The sequence below is a fragment of the Carya illinoinensis genome, chromosome 6 (assembly GCF_018687715.1).
Source record: "Carya illinoinensis cultivar Pawnee chromosome 6, C.illinoinensisPawnee_v1, whole genome shotgun sequence".
NCBI classification, from domain to species: Eukaryota; Viridiplantae; Streptophyta; class Magnoliopsida; order Fagales; family Juglandaceae; genus Carya; species Carya illinoinensis.
In genome coordinates this window covers 33,728,282-33,748,993 of record NC_056757.1, presented here as the reverse complement: position 1 = coordinate 33,748,993, position 20,712 = coordinate 33,728,282, and the positions used below count along the sequence as shown (strand labels likewise).

Below are 20,712 nucleotides of genomic sequence, written 5' to 3'. Positions count from 1 at the left end.
TCGCTGATTGTTCCATAATCAACGTCACAGCACTTGAGATCAGTATAAGAATCTTTCCATACTTGTGGAAGCTTGATAATTTGTTTCACAAACAGGTTGCTGAGAACATCTATATTCACATTAAGGTTAGGTTTAGTCGGTCAATCGAGGTGAAATGAGACGAGTTTATATAGAAGTTAGAAATTGAATAAAATAGTGGTAGAATATTTTTTTTTATATTATTATTTTGATATTTGAGTTAAATAAAATTGTGTATTTTATGTAAAAATTTATAAAAATTATAATGAGTATAAGATCTCTGGATAGAGATCAGGATCCCATTTATTTTATTAACCGAACAGGAAAATGGCGAGTCATTACGATTTATATTAGCACTGATCAGGAGAAAAAAGAAGATTGCAGTGAGTACTATATTTTATTAGAAGATAGCCCTTTTTCCAACATTAATTATAATAGAGATCGAAGTTCCATGCAGTACAGTGCATTAACTAACATTTATAATTAATGGGTCCATCTTAATTAATTCACAGATCCACATTTCTTTCTAATCTCCCCATTTTTTCCTGTGAGCACTCCGACATTACCGAGCTTTGACATCGACGCTGCGAAATCAGAAGAGAAAAGACGAGGGTTCATGCTGTAACTGTAAACCATTGCAGCAGCTTGTGGATCCCCCATTAATGCTTGATCAGATTCAAGAAGCCCTGCGTTGCTTCTGAGATTTGTGTAATAAGCATTGTCAAACATGGTAGGACTTGTGTCGAAGGGAGCAACGTTGCTGTTTGGTGCGTCTCCGTCTGGGCACATGCTTCTCAAGTTGGAGAGGAGCGAAGAGTCTAGTGTAGGATCAGGCTTGCCGGAGCCTTGGAAGTTAAAGAGCCGCCGCTTGAAGGCGAAGCACTGGGCATATCCTATGGTGTGTCCTCCTGTAAAAGAGGAATAGTAAAGCCCTATATGTCAAAAGACATTAAGCACTTGCCCTAGGGTTTGCTTCGAATATATAATATGTCATGCGTGACATTTTAGTCAGTCCACTTTCTTTTTTCATGGCATCTGAGAATAACCCAACCATTTCGAAGGGGGTAGTACTGTGATTTCTTCAATAAAGTTTGCTATTATGGTGAGAGTTCCATCTTTTCTGATGGCTCTACCTGGCTCGAGTATGGCTTGTCGTTTATAAATGTCAATGGAGATTTTGGTCAAGCATGGTGCTTTGGTGGTTAATTTTAAACTACTACTTCTTCCTTTCGAGTCCATGCAAAGTTGTTGGTTAAAATCAAGATGAGGTAAGAACATAATCAAGAACCTGAGAGGACTACAACATCCTTGAAGTCAAGACCCTTTGATGTGAACTTGGCAGTGATATTCTGTAGAGTCTCGAAAGGTGATGGTATTTGTTGAAGAACTGCAGTCAGACTTGCTGTTGTTGCATCTCGTCTGCCTAATGGAACTGGCCAATAAGTCCCTCCAACCTAATTCAGAAGTTGAAAGATCGAAAAAGAGAGAGTAAAATAAAACAGGTAGTTGATTGCAGAAATATGTAACAATTAAATATAGAAGCGTATCAAGTACCAAACTAATGGCATCTCTCGCTGCCAGAGTCAATATATCGGCACAAGAAACAGTTGAAGGGCAAAATCTTTCAACAACTGCCTTTATGTTGTCGATTACTTCAAAACCTCTAAGGGATTTGTTATTGGGAGGAGCATTCTTTTCGCCCGTCAGATCTTTTGTGTCATCAAGAAGTACTGACGCATCACATCCCTATCCCAAGCAATCACACACTTACATTAGCAACCATAAAAGTCATATATAAAACATCAAAGAAACTTGTCTTTCTGCCTACGTATATGGATGTTTTGTGTGCGTGTGTTCCAAGAGATTGCACCACAAACAGGAAATGCGAGGATGTCAGAAGGCCGGTACAGATAAGAGGGTTTAGAGAAGAACAATTACATCTACGATGCAATCGTGAAAATGCAGCCGAAGGAGGGATGCAGGCATCCTGGTGTCATTTCTGATGGCTGAGAAAACATTATATCTAACAATGTTCAGCAAGTAGGGGCATGATTGAGCATAGAAATTGTAATCAAGTTGGCCATAAACAAGGGGATACTTGTAAATGAAGGGAGATAAGGGGCCAAGTAAAAACAGGGTAAAAGTGAAGCAGGGGAAGAGTTTTTGAGCCATAGCTTGTGAGCACGAACTAGTTGCTGATCAGTGTACGTAAGATGCTAATTCTGATTACAAGTGATGGGGGCTTAGTGGTGTGGTGATTTATATGCAAAACAATGGAACATTGAAGGGTTTTGATTGGTCATACTCAGGAAGTGGCTATGCCACTAGAGTTGTCAAAACCTAGTCTCCATCTCTGCAACTATAAAATGAGAAATATTTTTTACAGTCGGGAAATGCACTCGGCGTGCAGTTGTGAAGAAAAAAGTGAATTAATACGAGACCTACATGAAAAAAAAATTATTTTTATAATTTTTTTTATTCATGTAGGTCTCCCTGAATATAAAATAATTTTTTTATAATTTTTTTTTATTCATTCCGTACAACCGACTGCACGCCGACTGCATTTCTTGACTGTATCTAACAAAACCCCTATAAAATAACGTAGTAATTTAGGGATGATAAGATTTCAAAAAAATAAAAAATAAAAGCATCCATTATTTCTATTGCTCTCTATTTACCCTGATAATTAATTAATTAATTGCTGCATTGATCAGAAGTGGAATGTTAAGATAAGCAACAAGGGGGGCCCCAAAACCGTTGACTCGTAGTCTTTTATTTTCACAACTATTCTTATCTCATCTCATCTAATTTAATCATTATAATTTTTCTAAATTTCTGTACAAAATAAAATAAATAATTTCACTTTTTTGAATTCAAAAACAAAAATAATATTTAAAAAATATATTCTAATAATATTTTATTCAACTTTCAACTTTTATTTCAACTCATCTCATATGTGAAAACAAACGAAGAACTATAAACACAAAAAGATCTTACAAAAGTAAACTTAAAAAATTGACGTGGTTTTAAACTTTTATGTGATCTGTTAGATTTACTTTATAATAATATAATTTAACAGTATTACGTATCACATCAAGCTATATCCGTTTATGAATTTTCTTTTATGTAATTTTTTTATGACTAAAATATTTATTTTAATAGATATATGCACTAGAAGAACTCATACACTTCACTCGATGAAATATATAATAAAAGTTCCAAACGCATATGCTAATAACTGTGACTAGGACATGATCAACTCACAAACATATGGTGCTAACCAAAAAATTCAACGCCACTCGAGCTTTATAGATAAAAAAACAGTAGATTGATTGTAATCTTTATCAAGCCATGCCAGTGGAACTACAAGTGCTCTGAAAGTAAGGCTGACATAAGAATCTCCACCACCGCCACTTTGCACATGACTGCAAATGCAATTGAACCTTAATTCTGTGTAGTTTATTCAGAACAAGAAACAAAATAATAATGCAGTGCACTACTTCAGCGCGACACACATTTTGGGCTTTAATTAATGGTAAGAGACAAAAACTAAAACCGAAAGAAAACCTTTATCTTTCCTGTCAATGGCATCTTACATGGAGGAGGTGATTGGATAATGGATGGGTTGCACCTGCGTGCATCGACCTAGTGAGCCTGACAAGCTTAGCAGAGAATGAGTTGGTGAAGACAGAACAAAATTAAGGGGAGACGAGAGGTTGCAACCGTTGCATATGTGCCAATATTGGACTCACTCTACCCTTTCCCCCAATTTTAAGGTCCTCTTTCAGGCCTTAAGAAAAGAAAATTTGAAGAAGTATCATAACATGGCCCATGCAGGTCTCGAACCTGCGACCTTCGCGTTATTAGCACGACGCTCTAACCAACTGAGCTAATAGGCCTTTCGCTTTTACAAAACAGAGATTCCCAACAGAAATAAATACTTCATGAGGAAGTTGTATCTATAAATCATCGAGTGAAGGGTACTTTGCTTGGATATACACTTTCTTCACCCTTGCACCCTTGCTAATGAAAATTGAAGAAAGTATTTACCTGTTTTGGTCTCAATTTTTTTCCCCGTTCAAACACTGCGATTTTGCCAGCCATTCATGTATTAGCAATGACGCAGAGGAGAAAAATGTTGGCAGGGTGTGAGGGCCAGCCAGCCAGGAAGTGGGGGGAGGAATTTAGCCCAACTTTTGGTTAGTTGTCAATGATTTGATTGATTCAATCTCAGTGCTTCTGTCCATTGAAACAATGACGTCATTTCATTATAGCATTCTTTAATTTCATACATGAAATGACATGAGTGAGAGAGAGAGAGAGAGAGAGAGAGAGAGAGAGAGAGAGAGAGAGAGAGAGAGAGAGAGAGAGAGAGAGAATATGCAATGTGCCCCTAAATTGCGTTACTTCAACAACTTAAACAATTACAGACAGAATCGGATCCTAACCCAAAATATACATTAATGCTACAGATTTTGTCTACATAGAGAAAGTTGCCATGCGGCATTGTATATGCAGAGCCACATATATTATTATAGTAACTAATCTATAGTAGACGAAAAAACATAAATCCACACCCATCACCCCTTAGCCGCACTAGCTAGAGCAGGGGTACTCAATGGCTTGCCTCATCCCTCGGCGAAACCCCTTGTCCCGTCCGGCATTATGGGTCCATGGCCATGGAATTGGAAACCTATGTGGCAGATTTTTCAACCTGAATAGTACTGGTGCTCAAATGGGGACTTGGGGCAAGCTGCAATTCGTGCCCACCATGGCTTTGACCTCGTCCTCTTGGATTTTCCACGCCCCACATCCTTTCTTTGATCCCACTGAATTCGCTTCAACCTACCAATGAAGTATTTCTTTCTTTATATTTACTCAAAATAATCACCCTGTACCAATGAAATTTCTGCAATGATTCTCTGATATAAGAACACGTACGTTGCAGTCTACTGACTCTCTGTTGTTTGGTTGACGGGAATCTCCAGTGGCTTGAGGAGATGGTGCCTCTTCCTCCTCTAAAAGGCCATCAAACTTGGACTTTCTGTTCTTTACAACAGATTTTGGCTGGCCTTCATTGCGATAGAGATGTAAGAATAAGTTCGAGAGAGAAGCATATGTAGTCATAGAACAAGCCAAAAGCTTCAAGGAAAACTAGCTTTGATTTTAAACTCGACATACCGAGCGTCTAAGCAGCAACCTTACTCGTAGTCCCTTGCTCCACTTCCTTTTATCGTTGAATTTCTGAACCTGGCGAAGTTGATACAAGCTATTAATGCCCTTGCAAGGTAAAAAATAACAAAACAAAAAAGGAATTGAAGAGCTAAGAAAATCTGCATGTTTTCTACTTTTTGAGCTATATCCGTGGTCTCATATTCCACAAGTGCATGAAGCTAAAGAGAAAAGGAATTCGAAGATATAAATAATGAAAGAGACAGCCTTGGAGAATATTTATCTCGGGTTTAAAAACAGAACTGCTTATTTCATTCTTTCTACTACCTTGTTACTGACTGAAATGGAGCAAGATGAAATGGATTCATGGGGGTGGCATATTTGAATTGCTTTCACACTGCTCAGTTACAGAAAGCATAAATAATAAGCAACAAACGTGTAAGAAAACCAGAAGAGGAACAGTTTGCAGAGTTAAAAAATCCAACCTCCCAACCACACCAAATATCTTCTCGAGGTTTTGATGAGGATGATCTTCAGGCAAGTTATATGCCACAACAATACGAGACTACAGGACAAAAGAATCATTTCAAGAATGACATTCTAACATTTAGTTCTCGCTATATCTATCTGACGTAATAACTACTAGGAAGTGATCTCACAGTTCTTACCTGCAACTCCTCTTTCTCTTTCTCAGTAAAAGGGTCTTTACGCCTAACCTTCTTGCCGTCATCACTTACAACCTTCACAATAGCATAAAATAGGACGAATATAGTTACAAAATCGAAGAAACTATTTGTAAGGTTTTATGTGAACTACTTTCAAAATAAGAAAAAGAGTTGGAAATGCTGAAGTTGATCAAATGGCAAACAAGCCTTGAAGAGGACCGCAGTGCTTGGGCAAGCATAGGGTTATTACTAACAAGAGACTTGATCTTTTTAACTGAAGCAATAGCAGATATTGGAACTGTTACAAAGACAACATGCAAGAATGACATTCTTGTTTTAAATTGAATATATGATAGAAATATTGACTGCAAAGAGCACTCTTCCGGTGACCTTACCATAACCATTGGGATCTTCAGTCATGTGTTTCACAAAAGATTCATTTGCAAGCAGATTCATGTTGCTGAATTGATATTCCACCTATCATATGTACAGAAACCATCCTGAATGTGAAATTTATTGGAAAATTTGGACCTCCCAAATTTAACCCCCATTGGATCTATCCTTTGCAGGAATAATAAGAAAAATAGAGAAATTATAACAATACAAGAAATTTACGTGAAAACTCCAAAACATGAGAAAAACTTCGAGACCTAAAGAAAAAATTCACTATATGAAAAATTATTATAATAACACAATTTTCTCTTCACCCCAAACACACACATAAAACTTTCCCATTAGCAAAACTTTAATTTTACACCTCTTCTCCTTTTACAGAAAGGTCAACAGAGAAATTTAATTAAAGTCAAAAGTTACTATATAAACTTTCAATTGGTGTACTTAAACTAAGAGTTTAAGCCTCTTATATATAACTCAGGGCATATGCCCTTTATTTTAATCCCATCGATTTGGGACTAAAAAAGAGCAATAAGTCAACAATTTCCACTTTACGATTTTGACTAGTCCTATAGTCAAACTCCACCTCAATGAAGATTTTCATAACTTTCGCTATTATGTTTCACCATAAAAGCATATCCATTCAAAATAAACCAATTCCAAACATTTCACTTCAGCCCATGTCGAAAAACAATTTTATTGAAAATTATGGTGTAACTTTCATGTTTGGCTCTTCTGGAAGTTCATCAGCCATCGAAATGAATTTTCACTACACACTTTACATCAATGCCAAACTAATGCCTGTGTGCAAATTTGTGAACTCGCTAATATTAACACATCTTCTATCATGGCAACTTTGGAAATTAGCGGCTTGTCATGAGGATATACATGTCTTTTTTCAAATATTAAAATCTTCCAGAGAGAGACACAACATTAACATAATTTTCAATATCTCCATTTACTGACTTGGAGCTACTTATTGAACCTGCTCCAGCTCTTGAACAATTATTTTTGACGTACCCAGATTGTCCACACTCCCGACAGACTGCTTTCTTCTTCATGGAGTTCTTCATCTTCTCATTTCCAGCTGCTACAATTACTGAGTTCTCAAGTGGAACATTACTTACATACTTAGTCTTCTCTTTTCATAAAAGATTTTACTAGTAACTTATGAAAAAATTATTTTCTCCTTCTCGTGTATCAAAATAGGCTTCATGTGCTCATAGGAAGGTGGAAGAGATCAGATGAGTCTCACAGTTTGATCTTCATCACCGATTTTAATTCCAATAGCTTTTAACTTAGCTATAATGCTATTGAAAATGCTTAAATGATCTGAAATAGTTATACCTTCACTCATCTGCAGTATATGAAACTGCTTCTTCAGGTATGCATAATTTGAGACGTCATTCGTCTGATACAACTTTTCAAGTTTTTCTTAGAATTCTTTTACCGTAGATATTCCATACACATTTGCAAGAACATTTTTGGCTAGGTACAGACCTATCGTATTTGTTGTTCTCAAATCCAGATCCTCTTAATCTTCATCGCTTATTTTAGATCTGCTTCTTTCACTAGTCACACTAGTACCAGTGTTAACTTCAGGTGTTGGTTTGCCCTATAATGCGTTGTATAACCCTGATTGAATTAAGACATCCTTTACTTGTACTTGCTACAAGCTAAAATTGATTCTCTCATCAAATTTTTTTACATTAAATCTGACAAGATTTGAAACTCTACTTTCTGATATTGCTTTGATGAATTTACTGTAAAAATGAATAGTACCTCACTAAGTAAGTTCTCAGGAAAGATTGGAGGGTCACAATAGATATGCTTAAAATTTTCAATGTCTTAGACAGAATTTCCTTAGACTGTACGTATTCACACTACCATACTAAATCTCCACCTAGGGGTGTCAAATCGTGTTAACGGGTCATGTTCGTGTCGTGTCAAGGTGTATACATTACGCATAATGGGTCAACACGAACACGACCCGTTAAGGATTTCGTGTCAAAATTGTAGACACGAACACGACACGGTAAGATAACGGGTTGACACGACACGACCCGTTATGACCCATTAATGAATAAAAAATATTATGACACGAAACGATACGACACGACCCGATCTGTTTCAACCCGTTTACGTTAATGAGTTGAACAGACACGACACGACACGACCCGTTTGACCTGATTGAAATTTTATATAAATATTTAAATATGCCATATAATTTATAAAAATTAAAAAATTAAAAATTAACCACAAGTTTAGAATTATAATTCAAATAGATCCATTCCACACACATTGTACTAATATATTAATATTACATCCCAAAATAATAAACAAAACATACAGAAAATATATTAATTTTACAATCCCAAGTACAATAAAAACACAGATCTAAACAAATTTAGAGCTTCAAAAATGAGGTGGAGCGTCCTCCTTGTCCTTGTTTTTCTCCAACTCCATTACATCTTCGATTAACTCGTCCAATTTAACTTCTTGTGTTTCTATTAAAAAAAAGATATCAGTAAAATTCTTGTCTAATGACCCCTCTGCCATTTTTTAGACCATATTTTGAAAAAACTATATTTTGAAACATCCATTGGGAGTACTCTTATAATTAAGGGAGTTGAGAATTAATTCACATGCATGCATGTTCACTAAATATTGTTATGATGATTAGATCATACTTGTTTGATTTTTTTTTGTATTTAAAAGAGAAACAATTAATCTGCATGCATCTAATTACCAAGAACGTGGGCTTGGTGATCTTCTTTAGCTCGATCATGCTGTCATGCATATATGCCCAATTCATTGAATAATATTATATAATATTGTAGACTAATATTACAAGATCACCACCAAATTCATTGAATAATTAGCTCGATCATGCTGTCATGCATATATGCCCAATATCATCACATAAACGATCATAAGTACAATATTTCTTTTACTACTGCTGATCGGAAGACTTATAAAAATCCGGCTAATTGGATTATTTAACAGAAAATGAAAACCGATCGACTTAAGTATTTTAGTAGTAAGTACTCCTTAGTGGTCATCAAATCAAATGATTGAAAAAGAATGAAGAAAATAAATCCAAGTTCCTGATCTCCTACACGTACAGGGTTTGTTTTTGTAATGCCTTGGAACCAAAAGCAGCTAGTACTACTATTGTTATATAATATGTGAGATCAAAGAGTAGCTAGCTAGCTCAAGATCGCTGCATGGTTTTCAGATGTAAAAGGTACATTAACTTGCTTTGAATGTGTAGCTAGCAACAAATATTGGCATTGCGGCATTATAACAAACACATGATGTCCAGACCGAGACATTCATGTAATATTCATTATATTCTAATCCAATGCAACACAAAAACCACTACACTCTCAAATCAACCCAGGCACTTTTGGTTTTCACATTTGGGACAGACAGAAATTCACTTACAGTGGGCGACGGCTGATGGGTGTCGGGCCGTGTGCGATGAGGCGTTGGTCTGGGTGACTCCGCGACAGAGCAGATTTCAGAGTCTAAGGCCGGCGCGGTTGCTCCGTTTAAGGCTTGGAGTGATGGGTTTTTCAACTTTTTCCGGTTTGGAGATGAGAGGGTTAGCCGGTTAGCTGTTAGCAGCAGCAACAGGGGACTCGGGAGGCGTACAGCAGGGGACTCGGGAATCCTTCATCCACCGTTTGACGACTAGAGGAAGCTCTGATGGCATGCGACGGCACCGTGGAGCTAGCTGGAGCGGCGGCCTAGAGGGGGGGCGCCGATGACTCGGGGAAGGAGAATCAAAGATTCAAAACTCAAAACTTAATGTTGAAACTGGAAAGGGGGACCGGGAGAGGGGGGGGGGGGCGGATGGGTTATTAGATTTAGGGTTTTTAACTTTTAACTTTTTTATTTTCAGTTTTAGTCTTTAGGTCTTGAGGGTATAATCGTAAATTTTATTTCTTTAATGGGTCATAACGGGTTGACCCGTTAGTGACCCGTTAAGCAATCGTGTCTTAATGGGTCAACCCGTTTGACCCGAACCCGTTAAGGCGAAATCCTAACCCGCTTTTATCGTGTCGTGTTCGTGTTGGGTTAACGGGTTGTGTCACATATTGCCACCCCTAGCTCCACCCTAAAAAAAAAAAAAAACTTAGTGGTTCTGATATCAATTGTTGAAAATTTGGATTTCACAAATTCAACCCCATAGGATCTACCCTTTGCAGGAATAACAAGAAAAATAGAGAAATAATAACAACACAAGAAATTTACGTGAAAACTCTAAAATAGGAGAAAAAACTACTAAACCCAGAGAAGAAAATTCACTTTGTAAAAAATTGTTACAATTACACAATTTTTTTCCTCACTCCAAACACATTCACAAAGCTACCCTACTAGCAAAATTTGAGCTTTACACATCTTTCTCTTTTACAAAAAGGCCAACAAAGAAATTTAATTAAAGTAAAAAATTACTAGATAAGTTTTTAACTGGTATATTTAAACTAAAAGGTTAAGTCTTTTATTTATAACTCAGGGCATATGCCCTTTATTTTAATTCCATCAATGCGGGACTAAAAAGGAGTAATAAGTCAACAAAATTACCATTTGTTCTAGCTAAAAGCTTAACTTATAGGAAGAAATAGATTTAATTTTTTGTATTATATTCTTAACAATATTGAAATTCAAAAAATGTAAAAAATGGAACAGGGGCATGCACTAAAAAATACATCCTTGTTTGAAAAGAACTGTGACATGGAAGTAGAAAATGAGTAATTATGCCAAAAGAATCTTTAATGGCTCAATGACACGAAATGTAGCAATCAACATTCCAGAGCTGGAAAGGGAGAATCCATAAGGGAAAAGAAAAGATAAATGTTTTATATACAGATTTCATAAAATTAAACTCATAAATTGATATAACTTGACTTAATAGGTTAGATTATAAAGTAGATCTAAACGAATGATATAAAATAATGTTAGTCTCTCAATTTATTTTTGTGAACTCTTTTCGTGACTGCAGTAGGCACTACTAAAAAGAAAATATGCATAGCAGTATGGTTCAGCAAACCAAAAGAAGCCTGATGCCAATGTGAACTGTTAGGCATCGGTATAGAATATCAGAACCCACATTGTGATGTCAGTAAATGCTGGGCGACCCCAACGCCCATATTTATTAAAAGATTCAGATACAATTCAATAAGAAAGCATCGGCTTCTCTTGGCAAACCAACAATTGATTAGTACAAAAAGAGGAAACAGATAGTGGTATTTGATAATCGGAGACTCTGAGAGTAAAGAGTGTATTGTTTAACCACCCGAAAAAGGGAATCTACAAACACAAGAAAGCCAAGATCATCATGATCGCAACCAATCACCTGTTTGATGATCTTTTGCTTAAGGTCATCAGTGAGAACGGTCTTGGTGCGATAGTGTGGGGCGACAACATCAGGGTTAGAGATCAAATATGCAGGTGGCTCTTGGTACCCAACAAACAGCCAATCAGACCCACCACCAATACTCCTACCCAGAAAGTTGAAGCCTGGATAGAAATAAGCAGAGGCGGGCATCTGGGTATATGATCTTGGGACAAATTCACGTGCCCGTGCATTGAACTTGAAAGACATATCGTCGTATGTTTTTTTCGTGCACTTCTCTCTCTCTGGTGTTTTTTGTGCTTGTCCCATTGTTCTCTTCTTGTTCTTTTCTTTCAGTTCTCTATCTACTTCAGATTTTGTCTTCGAATCTTGGTTTGTTTCTTTCTATCTCCGTTTCTCCCACCTCAGGTTTAGTAACTGTCTATATTTGTTCACGTTGAGTCCACGCTTCGCGCCCAAAATACGGGCATCTACGTATGTTTCAACGGGATGACTGATTTCTTACGCACAACCGTTGCTCGTGCTTTTGACTGGTTTTTTAAGGTCATCAAACTTTGCCCAAGGTGTAGCCACCCTTTTCAGCATCTCTCCATGGAAACATATAAATTTTATTATTTATATTAACATCTTTTAACACTTTTCTAACTTATGGATTAGACTACAATTTATTACGTGGTTTAATACTTAAAATATTCAATTAAATAGATGAAATGGGGTTCAAACTCATTGATAAAATCACCACTTGTTTATATTTATATATAAAAAAATCTATTTATTATTATTTTTATCATCATCTTCACAATATTTATTGATGTGACATTAAATGATAAGCTCATAATTAAAATATAATAAATAGTCTCAAATTATTTAATATCATATTTTGAAATGATGAGAGAATAATGATAAAAGTGATGATAACTAGTATTACTCTTTATTTATATCTTAACACACTATATGTTGTCAAGGACTGTGCTATAAGGACCGGGAATTTAACCGAAGAACTTGAACGATAAATGCAAATGCACTTTTTTTTCTTTAATTATTTTTTAAACATCTTTAAACATTTAAAAAAAATAAAAATTCATTAATATTTATTTTCTTAACCATTAAGTAAAAAAATAAAAAAATTTAATCCGTTACTTTTATTGGTTCAACAGCCTTTTTTATGTTGCCAATCATTTAATGTGAAGATAAGAGAGATAACGGTATAAAAAATATGAACAATCTTGAAAATATGATTATTCAAGTATGTCAAAAGTTTTATTAATTTTAATTTTATATATAACTTCATTGTAGAGTTTTTAGTTGGTAACAATTATCGATTATTTTTAGTAATAATCTAAATATTAAAAAATAAAATAAAATTTTACTCTTAATACAAAGTTTTTAAAATTCGTGATCATTTAAAGCAAAATTGGACGACTTAATTAAACAAGAATAATATTCTCATTTCGAGTCAATTTGGATTTGTGGGATATACAAGCCCGCTGGCCGCTACGGAGTGGAATATATTAGGTGGTTTTGTACCCACTTGAGATTGGCCCAAGAAGCCCAACTAATACCAATACACTTCGTCTCTCAGACAACATATAATGGTTTAGGCCCAGTATATGTTATTTTTAGCTCGTATCCATTTGGGCCGAGAGTGAGTCCTATACCCAATAAAGAATGAGCGAGTCCTAAAGCTCTGTAGATGCATTTTTGCGTTATACTACAAAATGAGTTCTTCTATTTATAAGCCGATATGTGAAATATATAATAGAAAAATCTAATAATAAGTTATTTTATGTATTAATATGTGTACTTATTTAATATAATTTATTATAAAGTATATTTTATTAAAAATAATATCAAGTTGAATTTTGAGTAAGAAACTATTGGTACGTAAATTGGTACAGAAGTTCGATTGCACGTAACAAAACTCTTTATCTATATAATTTGTATAAGAATATTTAATTTATAAAATTTAATTTTTAAATCAAATATCTTATAAATGTTTTTCTATATATGCTATCTATATTGGTTTGTGAATAAAATTTTGTCTAAAAATACACTTAAAAATCAAATAAAAATCAAATCATTGATTTATTTATTATTTATAAATCTTTTAAGAGTAGGGACTCTTGTTGCATGATTGGCCTATCCTCCAATTTCTTGATCTTTTTGCAGCGATTTGTAGATGGATGTCCTTTATATGCTGTTTTCCATTTCAATATTTCCAATTTATAAATTACCAATCACAGAGGCATCCCCATCTCCAGCCAAGGAATCTTCAACAGGAATGAGGGGCCAACTGCATATATATTTTGCTCCACCTGCTAATTTAAACATATTCTATTCTCCGTCTCTCCAACTTTATCTGCCCATTAAAAAAATAAACAGATTTATATATCCCATCCAAAATCTAATATATTGAAAAATTAATAGTAGTTAGTTTATTTTCAAGTTTGATGTGTCACACATTATTTATGGTAGGACTTATTATATTTATAAAAAAGAATTAAAATATTAATACAATTGTAGATATATGTTAATGTGGCAAATTTTATTTCCTAATAGTAACAAAAAAACATATTTATCATATTTTATTTTCAAGTAATACTACATATAATTATTTTTACATATATTTTGTATACTTTACTTATATAGTCAGTTATGTCAATTTTTTTTAATAATACTATATACAGTCATAGAGTGTATAAACACCGTACAATCGTTTTGAAAAAGAATGAAGTTTACGATTAAGAAGTTAATTTTTTTTATGTGAATTTCGTATTAAATCATTTTTTTCAAATAAATTATACGATACTTATATAATCACGATTGTAAATATTATTTTTTATTTTTTAATATATAATCAATTATATCAAAATAAAATATAAAAAAAAAAGATAAAAATATTTATTTTTACTCACTTATTTCACCCTTCAAAAAAATTTAATACCACGTAGAAAAGTGGACCTATGAGGGTGGGGGCTCCCCTCATTAATAATTATACCTGTCTATAAGATTCTCTCTATTATTTTGCTTGTGAGAGTGACTGTTTTGTCCTGCACCAAAAATAACAATAATTGCTCTCTGTGTTTTCCCATTGAGATATGACTGGGTTTGGTAAAAAGGGATGAACTCTGGGATTTTGAGCAATTAGACTCATTAATAGGCTGTTTTTGGAGACCACATGATTGGGTAAAGCTGATTTACAACCAAACACTGTAATGGGGGGTAATAAATTGCCCAAACCCTTTAATATGCATGCCATGTACTTTGTTTATGATATGAGGTAATTTTCTCAAAATAGTAGGCATGAACATTTTGGATGTTCATATGGGCAGAAGGGATGGCATCTTGATTGAGTGAACAAGGAATATTTGAGATTGATGTGCACATCATGATCCCCTTTGTTTGAGAAATCTTGTTTCACAAACAACTCTTTAATTATTTATAACAAATTAACAGTTTAATCGATAAACAATTTAGTAGTATTTAATACTATTTATATAAAGATTATGAAATTATCACTTATTTCAATAATATGAGAAGAGATAAATTTTATTATTTAATTTATATTTTAATAAATATTTAAAAAAAATATCAATCTCGCTGTAAAATCTGGTATTTGATGCAGAGATTTTGTATTGAGCTAAAATAGGGAGAATAATTGTCAAACTTCTAACTTAGGAAAGTGGGGATAACCACAACATATAAAGGAATAAATCCGATTCCATTGCATTAATACAAAGATAAGTCCGGATATTGTACTGTTTTCTTGTACGGCCAAAACAATGTCGGGACCCCCACCAATCGAAAGTTTGAATATTGAAATATTCTTTTAACTCGAACACGTTTCTAATCATTCCGTTAACACAATAGTAACGATGTTGGACTGAATAATTACGAGGAAAAGCGATTACAGAAAAAGTATAAATTATAAATTGATGGTATCATATTATATTTATTTTATAATAAAAATAATTTTATAGTTTAATATAATATTTATAATTTAACATAACGTTAGTATGTAAATTTATTTTTATATTATTTTTTTATAATTAAAGATTTATTTAATTCTTAATTATTCTCAAAAGATAATGCAGCAAATTAAATCAGTTCAAGTGACAATGAATGTAGCTTTAATTCAAAAGCCAAACCTAGAATAAACCAGATAGACATTCAGAACTGCCCAGGATAGACCAGTGGATTTCTCTCCCATTTACTCTTTGTTTTGGGTCTGGAATTTCCAGAAAAATTAAATTAAAAAACGCATTATATGCCTGTTTAGCCATTTCAGTATCTGGCAAAATGATTGGAAAAAAACAAAAACAAAAACAAAAACTTATCATTGCCATTGGTTGAATAACATTGGTACGATGTGGACTTTTCTGTTCCTCTCCTCACTTTTTTTGTGAACCACATGGAGCCTCAACTTATCATATAAGATTCCTTGTACAGATTTGAGACACGAGCTTTCAGAAGTCTTAAATTATTATTATTATTTTAAATCCTACCAAACTGGGGTGAAAAGAGTGTGTTTTAACTTCAGCCTAAAATGCATGAATACCCCTAAAATGGAAACAATTGAGCTTTACCTATTTCCATTAACGACGCATTTGCAGATCACAAATGTTGGGGGGTGAAAGAAAAGTGCATACTGAAATTCTGTTGATAGACATTAAAGAATATATTATTGTGGTAACTGAGAGGAAGAGGCTTTTATGATATGGGAAAATTTGGCCTTGTTTCTCCCAATGCACACATAAATGTGTGTGGAATTCTGGTACCAGTCCTGGTACCAGTCCCGCAACAAAATAACAACTCAAACTTGAGACAGAAGGAAATCTAATCCTGCAAAATTTCACAGCCTCAGCCAACATCCTTCTCAATTATATGGTGTAATGTTCTTGTATAGTAAATATCTCCTCCCATGTATACTTCCTGTCCCAAAAATCATGGTGGATGAACTCTATACATTCACTTTCCCATGTTTCGGATTGTGACTTCTCCAGCTATAGCCCTCAGATTTTGCCTCTTCATCATCTTCCATGCTGTCACCACCTGTGGTTGAAGTCCCTCCAGTGTTTCCGGTTAACTGAAGGGGACCTTGAGGAGACCCAGACTCGGAACTGTGAGCCTTTGAAGACTCACTGTACTGTTCTTGGGGCATCCATACATCACCTAAAACAACAACAGATTGCTTTTCCGGGGCAGCCGATGCAGCAGCTGGAACCCTTCGAGTATGAAGTCTATATTTCTGCAAGAACGAGAAAACCCTCGATCAATTTTCATTATTGAAATTCAAGCTCCATTCAAAGCGACAACCTTTAATAATGTCCTTCAATATAGGTAATGGAAATAGATTCTCAAATGGAGATAACTTAATTCATCCATCATTCTTTCTAGGGGAGAATGGAACAATGATCGATAACCTACTTGTAAATGACTCTTAACTTCATCATTGGTCAGCCCGTCAACCTGCATCAATTCTCTAATTTGCTTTGGCGTGGCTGCTGTAAAAATTCCGGAATGTTCAAATTAGACCCCTTTACATCAAAAAATGAAAGCAATGCAATCTGTCACAGCTATGTTCACACAGAAATCAATTAATTCCAGTACCAGGCTTTGAGCAGCTCAGATTTTATGCAACAGACACTAATACCCAATTTTGTATCTCTTCCCTCCAAACCAATTACCTTATAATTTATATATTACCATGTGGATGAAAAGTACAAACCAAAACCCCCTGTCTATATCCAAAATCTCAATCTTTTAGATAAAAGTGGCATCGAGAAGAACAAAATTAAACAGTATAAGTTCTATTCTTCCATTGTTTTGCCCAAACAACCATCTAGCAAAATGAATGTCATCAGTTACCAATGTTAACTGAAGTAAGTCTGTGAGTTTAGACTCATTCAATAAAAAAGTGAAAATGAAAATGAAAATACCAATTTTCATATTTTGGTCTCTAGATTTTCTCAATTTTATTTTGGCTTCAGTTTCTAACCTTGCGAACCTCCCAGTTGCTGCAACGCATTGACAAACCGCCTGTGCAACTCTGGTGACCAGCACCTCCTCTGCTTTCTAGCAGTCTGCTGCTGTGTCAACGTTCGTATATTTGTAATAGGATCAGAGGAGGAAACTGTTTTGCTACAGGCATTTCTCGGACCATTAGAAATGGATTCCTCCCTCGGATTCTTGATTCCCGGAGTGAGAAGCGAAAGCCCATGGACTGGAAATTCCTCCTTCCCTTCCTTGTTCACTACGGGAGAACCCGAATATTTCTTAAATGGCAAAAATCCCACGGTTTCTTCTCTGTTTCTATCAGACTGGAATGAATCCCTAGTTCCTAAGTTACTTTCTTCCTCGTTTCTCTGCCATAAACAAATAAATAACATCAACTCCCTCGGTTATTTTATATCAAGTTGTCTCATAATTAGCAATTAAATTTTGAAAAAAAAAATCCCAGATACTTTCTTGGACTACGAATTCATAAAAAATTGTGCTCTGTCCTTTATACCTTAGTTTCTGATTTCGGGTTAGGTTTGGCGCAATCAGTAGAGGGATAATCATCAGTATTCCAGAGCTGGACAGAGCTCATCCAATTCTTTTTGTCCCTGCAGTCTTTCTCTGTTTTGTTTTCCACATTTCGATCACACCCTTTCTTCAGTGGTATGAACTCTTCCAACACGGGTTGAACTTCCTTTGGTGTAATGCGTTGTATTGACTCCTCCTTCAGAGCTCGAATCGCTAAACGCACCCGGACAAAAGAAAGAAAAAATGTCAAAATAACATAAATTTCTTGATCAACATGTTCAAAAATTAAAACCCATGTCATAATCGAAATACAAAAACCCATTTCTAGACTAGGAAGTTCGTTCATATATGAAGAATGGAACATCCATTGAACGAAAGTAATCAAAACCCAAAAACCCATCTCCAAAATTGTATTTATTTACCTAACATAATAAACAAAAACCAAAGCCCATGTATCAGAATGGAGTAAGATCGAAAACCCATTGCTAGAAACCAAATTTATTTCCAAAATAGCACGAAATAAGAAAAGAAAAAAAAGAGACCAACCATCGTTCAATAAAGTCATGCAGAGAGGAAGCTCGCGCTTAAACGCATCGATCTTCCACATTTCCTCCTCCAATCTCTTCACGAAGTCTTCGAGCTTCGACGCCCTCTCCGAGACGTTCCCGATCAACGAAACTTCTCCGAGGAAATCACTGATCGTTTTGGGCACAAAGGCTGGCCTGAGATCGAAGCTCAGCTCTGGGGGAACCGAACCCATTTCCGATCTTTCACCCGAACACTCTTATTACCTTTCTCTATATAAATTCTATCAAAACGAAGTAAACAGAAAATATAAAGAAAGACCTGAGGATCTGTAGATATATAGGTGTGTATATTATATAATCTAGTGTGAGAGAGGTCGTGTTTGGAGAGGGGCGAGAAAATTATGGAAGGGAATAAAACTGAAGTAGGAATTTTTACGCGGAGATTCCCTTTGGTCGAAGAATGAGGAAGGTCGAGAGATAAGAGGCACCACCGAGTTTCGACGATGTTATATATTTCATCACTTCCGCGTCGTCGCGTATTTTATCCACGCGACTCGGGGACTTTTCTAGTTAACTCAGCATCCGATCCGGTTCCATTTTATTTTAGCTCTTATTAATGCGTTAAAAGAGTTTTATTATGTATAAACGAAATTGTGTATTTATATACATATTAATATTACTATTATCTTTATATTTAAAATTTAAAGTAACACAATTTTTAATAAGATGACCAATCACGTTAAATTTATAAACATATTGATATGTAAAATCACTTATAACTAAATATTTTTTATATTACGTTAAATGATACAAAATATTGTGCAAATTCTATCAATAGTTAGATTTTTTCAAATGATATAAAAATTTATGGATATTTTCATATAAGATGAAAATGTGATATTATAGCATAATTTATTTTTCATTCTATTCCAAAATGTGATATGGAATCTATTTTTGAGTCCAATAAAATTTGTTTATAATTATTCATTGAGTTATAATTATACTTAATATGCTGCCCATTTATTTAACTAAAAGTAATGCTGTATATAATTATTTTTACATATTTTTTATATACTTTACCGATGTGATTGGTTGCATTACTTCTTTTTAATAAATATCCAATCATATTAATAAAATACGCAAAAAAAATATGCAAAAGTGATTTCATATAAAAATTTTGTTTTACTAATTACCAAATATTGTGGTAATTTCGGTATGCATTACTTTGAGTCTTGTGATGATACTCTCTAATTAAATACTTTTGTCAAAATTGAATGACCAAACTCGAGGAAAAAAATACATTACGTGAACACTACAACAACATTTAATGTCGTTCATTTAGGAATTTTAGACAGTTTGGACCTTTATATGAATATTTGATACTATGATCAGCACACTTTTTCCTGTAATATATAGATCATCCAATTTAGAGAAAACCTTATAATAATAAAAATATCAACCCCATGTTGCTGCACCTAAACACATAATTTTGAACCCCAAGTTGTGAGCATGCTAGATTTGGGTTCAAATGGATCTCCAAATTAAATAATAATTAGAAAAATGTATTCATCAATGAGGGGACAAAATTACATGACATTAATTAATGTGTAATCACAGCGCTTAGTAGATATCCTCTTAAGACTCCATTCTTTCACTAGTGAGCAGAGGTAGCATGTGATCCTAGTGCCTAATTTTTTAAGTAGAGAAGTTTCATCAAAATTTCAAAGTGCTTAGGTTCCAACACTTAAGTTACAAGGGTTCGAACTCAGGACTTGTACTTTAATATTAGGATCATGTTACGGCTATCGCTCCTAGCTCATAGCTCCTATTGGGAGCCACCGTTAATGAGTTTTTTTATTTATTTATTTTTTACATTTTTTTAGATGTATTTAAAAAAAAATTCACAACATCATTCAAAAATATTTTTTTAATGACTAAGTAAAAAAAATAAAATTAATATATATATTTTTTGCAACAGTGGCTCTCAGCTCCTAGCGGTATGCATAGCATTTCTTTTAATATTACGTAAAATTACTACTTATTTTAA

At 34.4% G+C, this 20,712-nt stretch overlaps 3 protein-coding genes and 1 non-coding gene across 6 annotated transcripts; all 4 read right to left on the bottom strand.

Moving 5' to 3' along the window:
• Positions 1–396: 396 nt before the first annotated feature.
• LOC122313885 (peroxidase 10-like) lies at positions 397–2,267 on the bottom strand. The gene is made up of 4 exons (XM_043129181.1): positions 1,957–2,267; positions 1,573–1,764; positions 1,307–1,472; positions 397–926 (listed from the first exon to the last, which is right to left on the bottom strand). Exons 1-4 carry the CDS (start codon positions 2,188–2,190, stop codon positions 520–522), a joined length of 999 nt encoding a protein of 332 aa, XP_042985115.1. The 5' UTR covers positions 2,191–2,267; the 3' UTR covers positions 397–519.
• A 1,576-nt stretch (positions 2,268–3,843) lies between these two features.
• TRNAI-AAU lies at positions 3,844–3,917 on the bottom strand. The gene has a single exon. It is a non-coding gene; the product is annotated as a tRNA-Ile (tRNA).
• Positions 3,918–4,395: 478 nt separating this feature from the next.
• Positions 4,396–12,098, bottom strand: LOC122314151 (la-related protein 6C-like). 3 transcript variants are annotated; one of them, XM_043129564.1, is made up of 10 exons: positions 11,611–12,098; positions 6,251–6,332; positions 6,059–6,153; positions 5,859–5,930; positions 5,676–5,755; positions 5,518–5,587; positions 5,367–5,411; positions 5,200–5,268; positions 4,960–5,085; positions 4,396–4,863 (listed from the first exon to the last, which is right to left on the bottom strand). In XM_043129564.1, the coding sequence occupies exons 1-10, from the start codon at positions 11,917–11,919 to the stop codon at positions 4,750–4,752; spliced, it is 1,062 nt and encodes a 353-aa protein (XP_042985498.1). In that variant the 5' UTR covers positions 11,920–12,098; the 3' UTR covers positions 4,396–4,749. The 3 variants fall into 3 exon arrangements, 1 of the variants encoding a protein (XP_042985498.1); XR_006243619.1 differs by lacking the exons at positions 5,367–5,411; positions 5,859–5,930; positions 6,059–6,153; positions 6,251–6,332; positions 11,611–12,098 and having other exon boundaries at positions 4,396–5,090; positions 5,518–5,730; XR_006243620.1 differs by lacking the exons at positions 5,367–5,411; positions 5,859–5,930; positions 6,059–6,153; positions 6,251–6,332; positions 11,611–12,098 and having other exon boundaries at positions 4,396–5,085; positions 5,518–5,730.
• A 4,175-nt stretch (positions 12,099–16,273) lies between these two features.
• On the bottom strand, positions 16,274–19,177 carry LOC122314356 (transcription factor HHO6-like). The gene is made up of 5 exons (XM_043129878.1): positions 18,685–19,177; positions 18,122–18,351; positions 17,609–17,975; positions 17,038–17,114; positions 16,274–16,858 (listed from the first exon to the last, which is right to left on the bottom strand). Exons 1-5 carry the CDS (start codon positions 18,896–18,898, stop codon positions 16,571–16,573), a joined length of 1,176 nt encoding a protein of 391 aa, XP_042985812.1. The 5' UTR covers positions 18,899–19,177; the 3' UTR covers positions 16,274–16,570.
• Positions 19,178–20,712: the final 1,535 nt, after the last annotated feature.

Coding starts and splice junctions, on each gene's coding strand:
- LOC122313885 (XM_043129181.1), bottom strand. CDS start 2,190: ATGGCTCAAAAACTCTTCCCCTGCTTCACTTTTACCCTGTTTTTACTT. Junction 1,765..1,956: donor TTCACGATTGCATCGTAGAT/GTAATTGTTCTT, acceptor TGCTTGGGATAG/GGATGTGATGCGTCAGTACT. Junction 927..1,306: donor GGATGTTGTAGTCCTCTCAG/GTTCTTGATTAT, acceptor CCTCTTTTACAG/GAGGACACACCATAGGATAT.
- LOC122314151 (XM_043129564.1), bottom strand. CDS start 11,919: ATGGGACAAGCACAAAAAACACCAGAGAGAGAGAAGTGCACGAAAAAA. Junction 5,588..5,675: donor ATATTTGGTGTGGTTGGGAG/GTTGGATTTTTT, acceptor GTAACTGAGCAG/TGTGAAAGCAATTCAAATAT. Junction 5,086..5,199: donor GGTTGCTGCTTAGACGCTCG/GTATGTCGAGTT, acceptor AATGAAGGCCAG/CCAAAATCTGTTGTAAAGAA.
- LOC122314356 (XM_043129878.1), bottom strand. CDS start 18,898: ATGGGTTCGGTTCCCCCAGAGCTGAGCTTCGATCTCAGGCCAGCCTTT. Junction 17,976..18,121: donor ACCCGAAATCAGAAACTAAG/GTATAAAGGACA, acceptor TGTTTATGGCAG/AGAAACGAGGAAGAAAGTAA. Junction 16,859..17,037: donor AAGTTAAGAGTCATTTACAA/GTAGGTTATCGA, acceptor TCGTTCTTGCAG/AAATATAGACTTCATACTCG.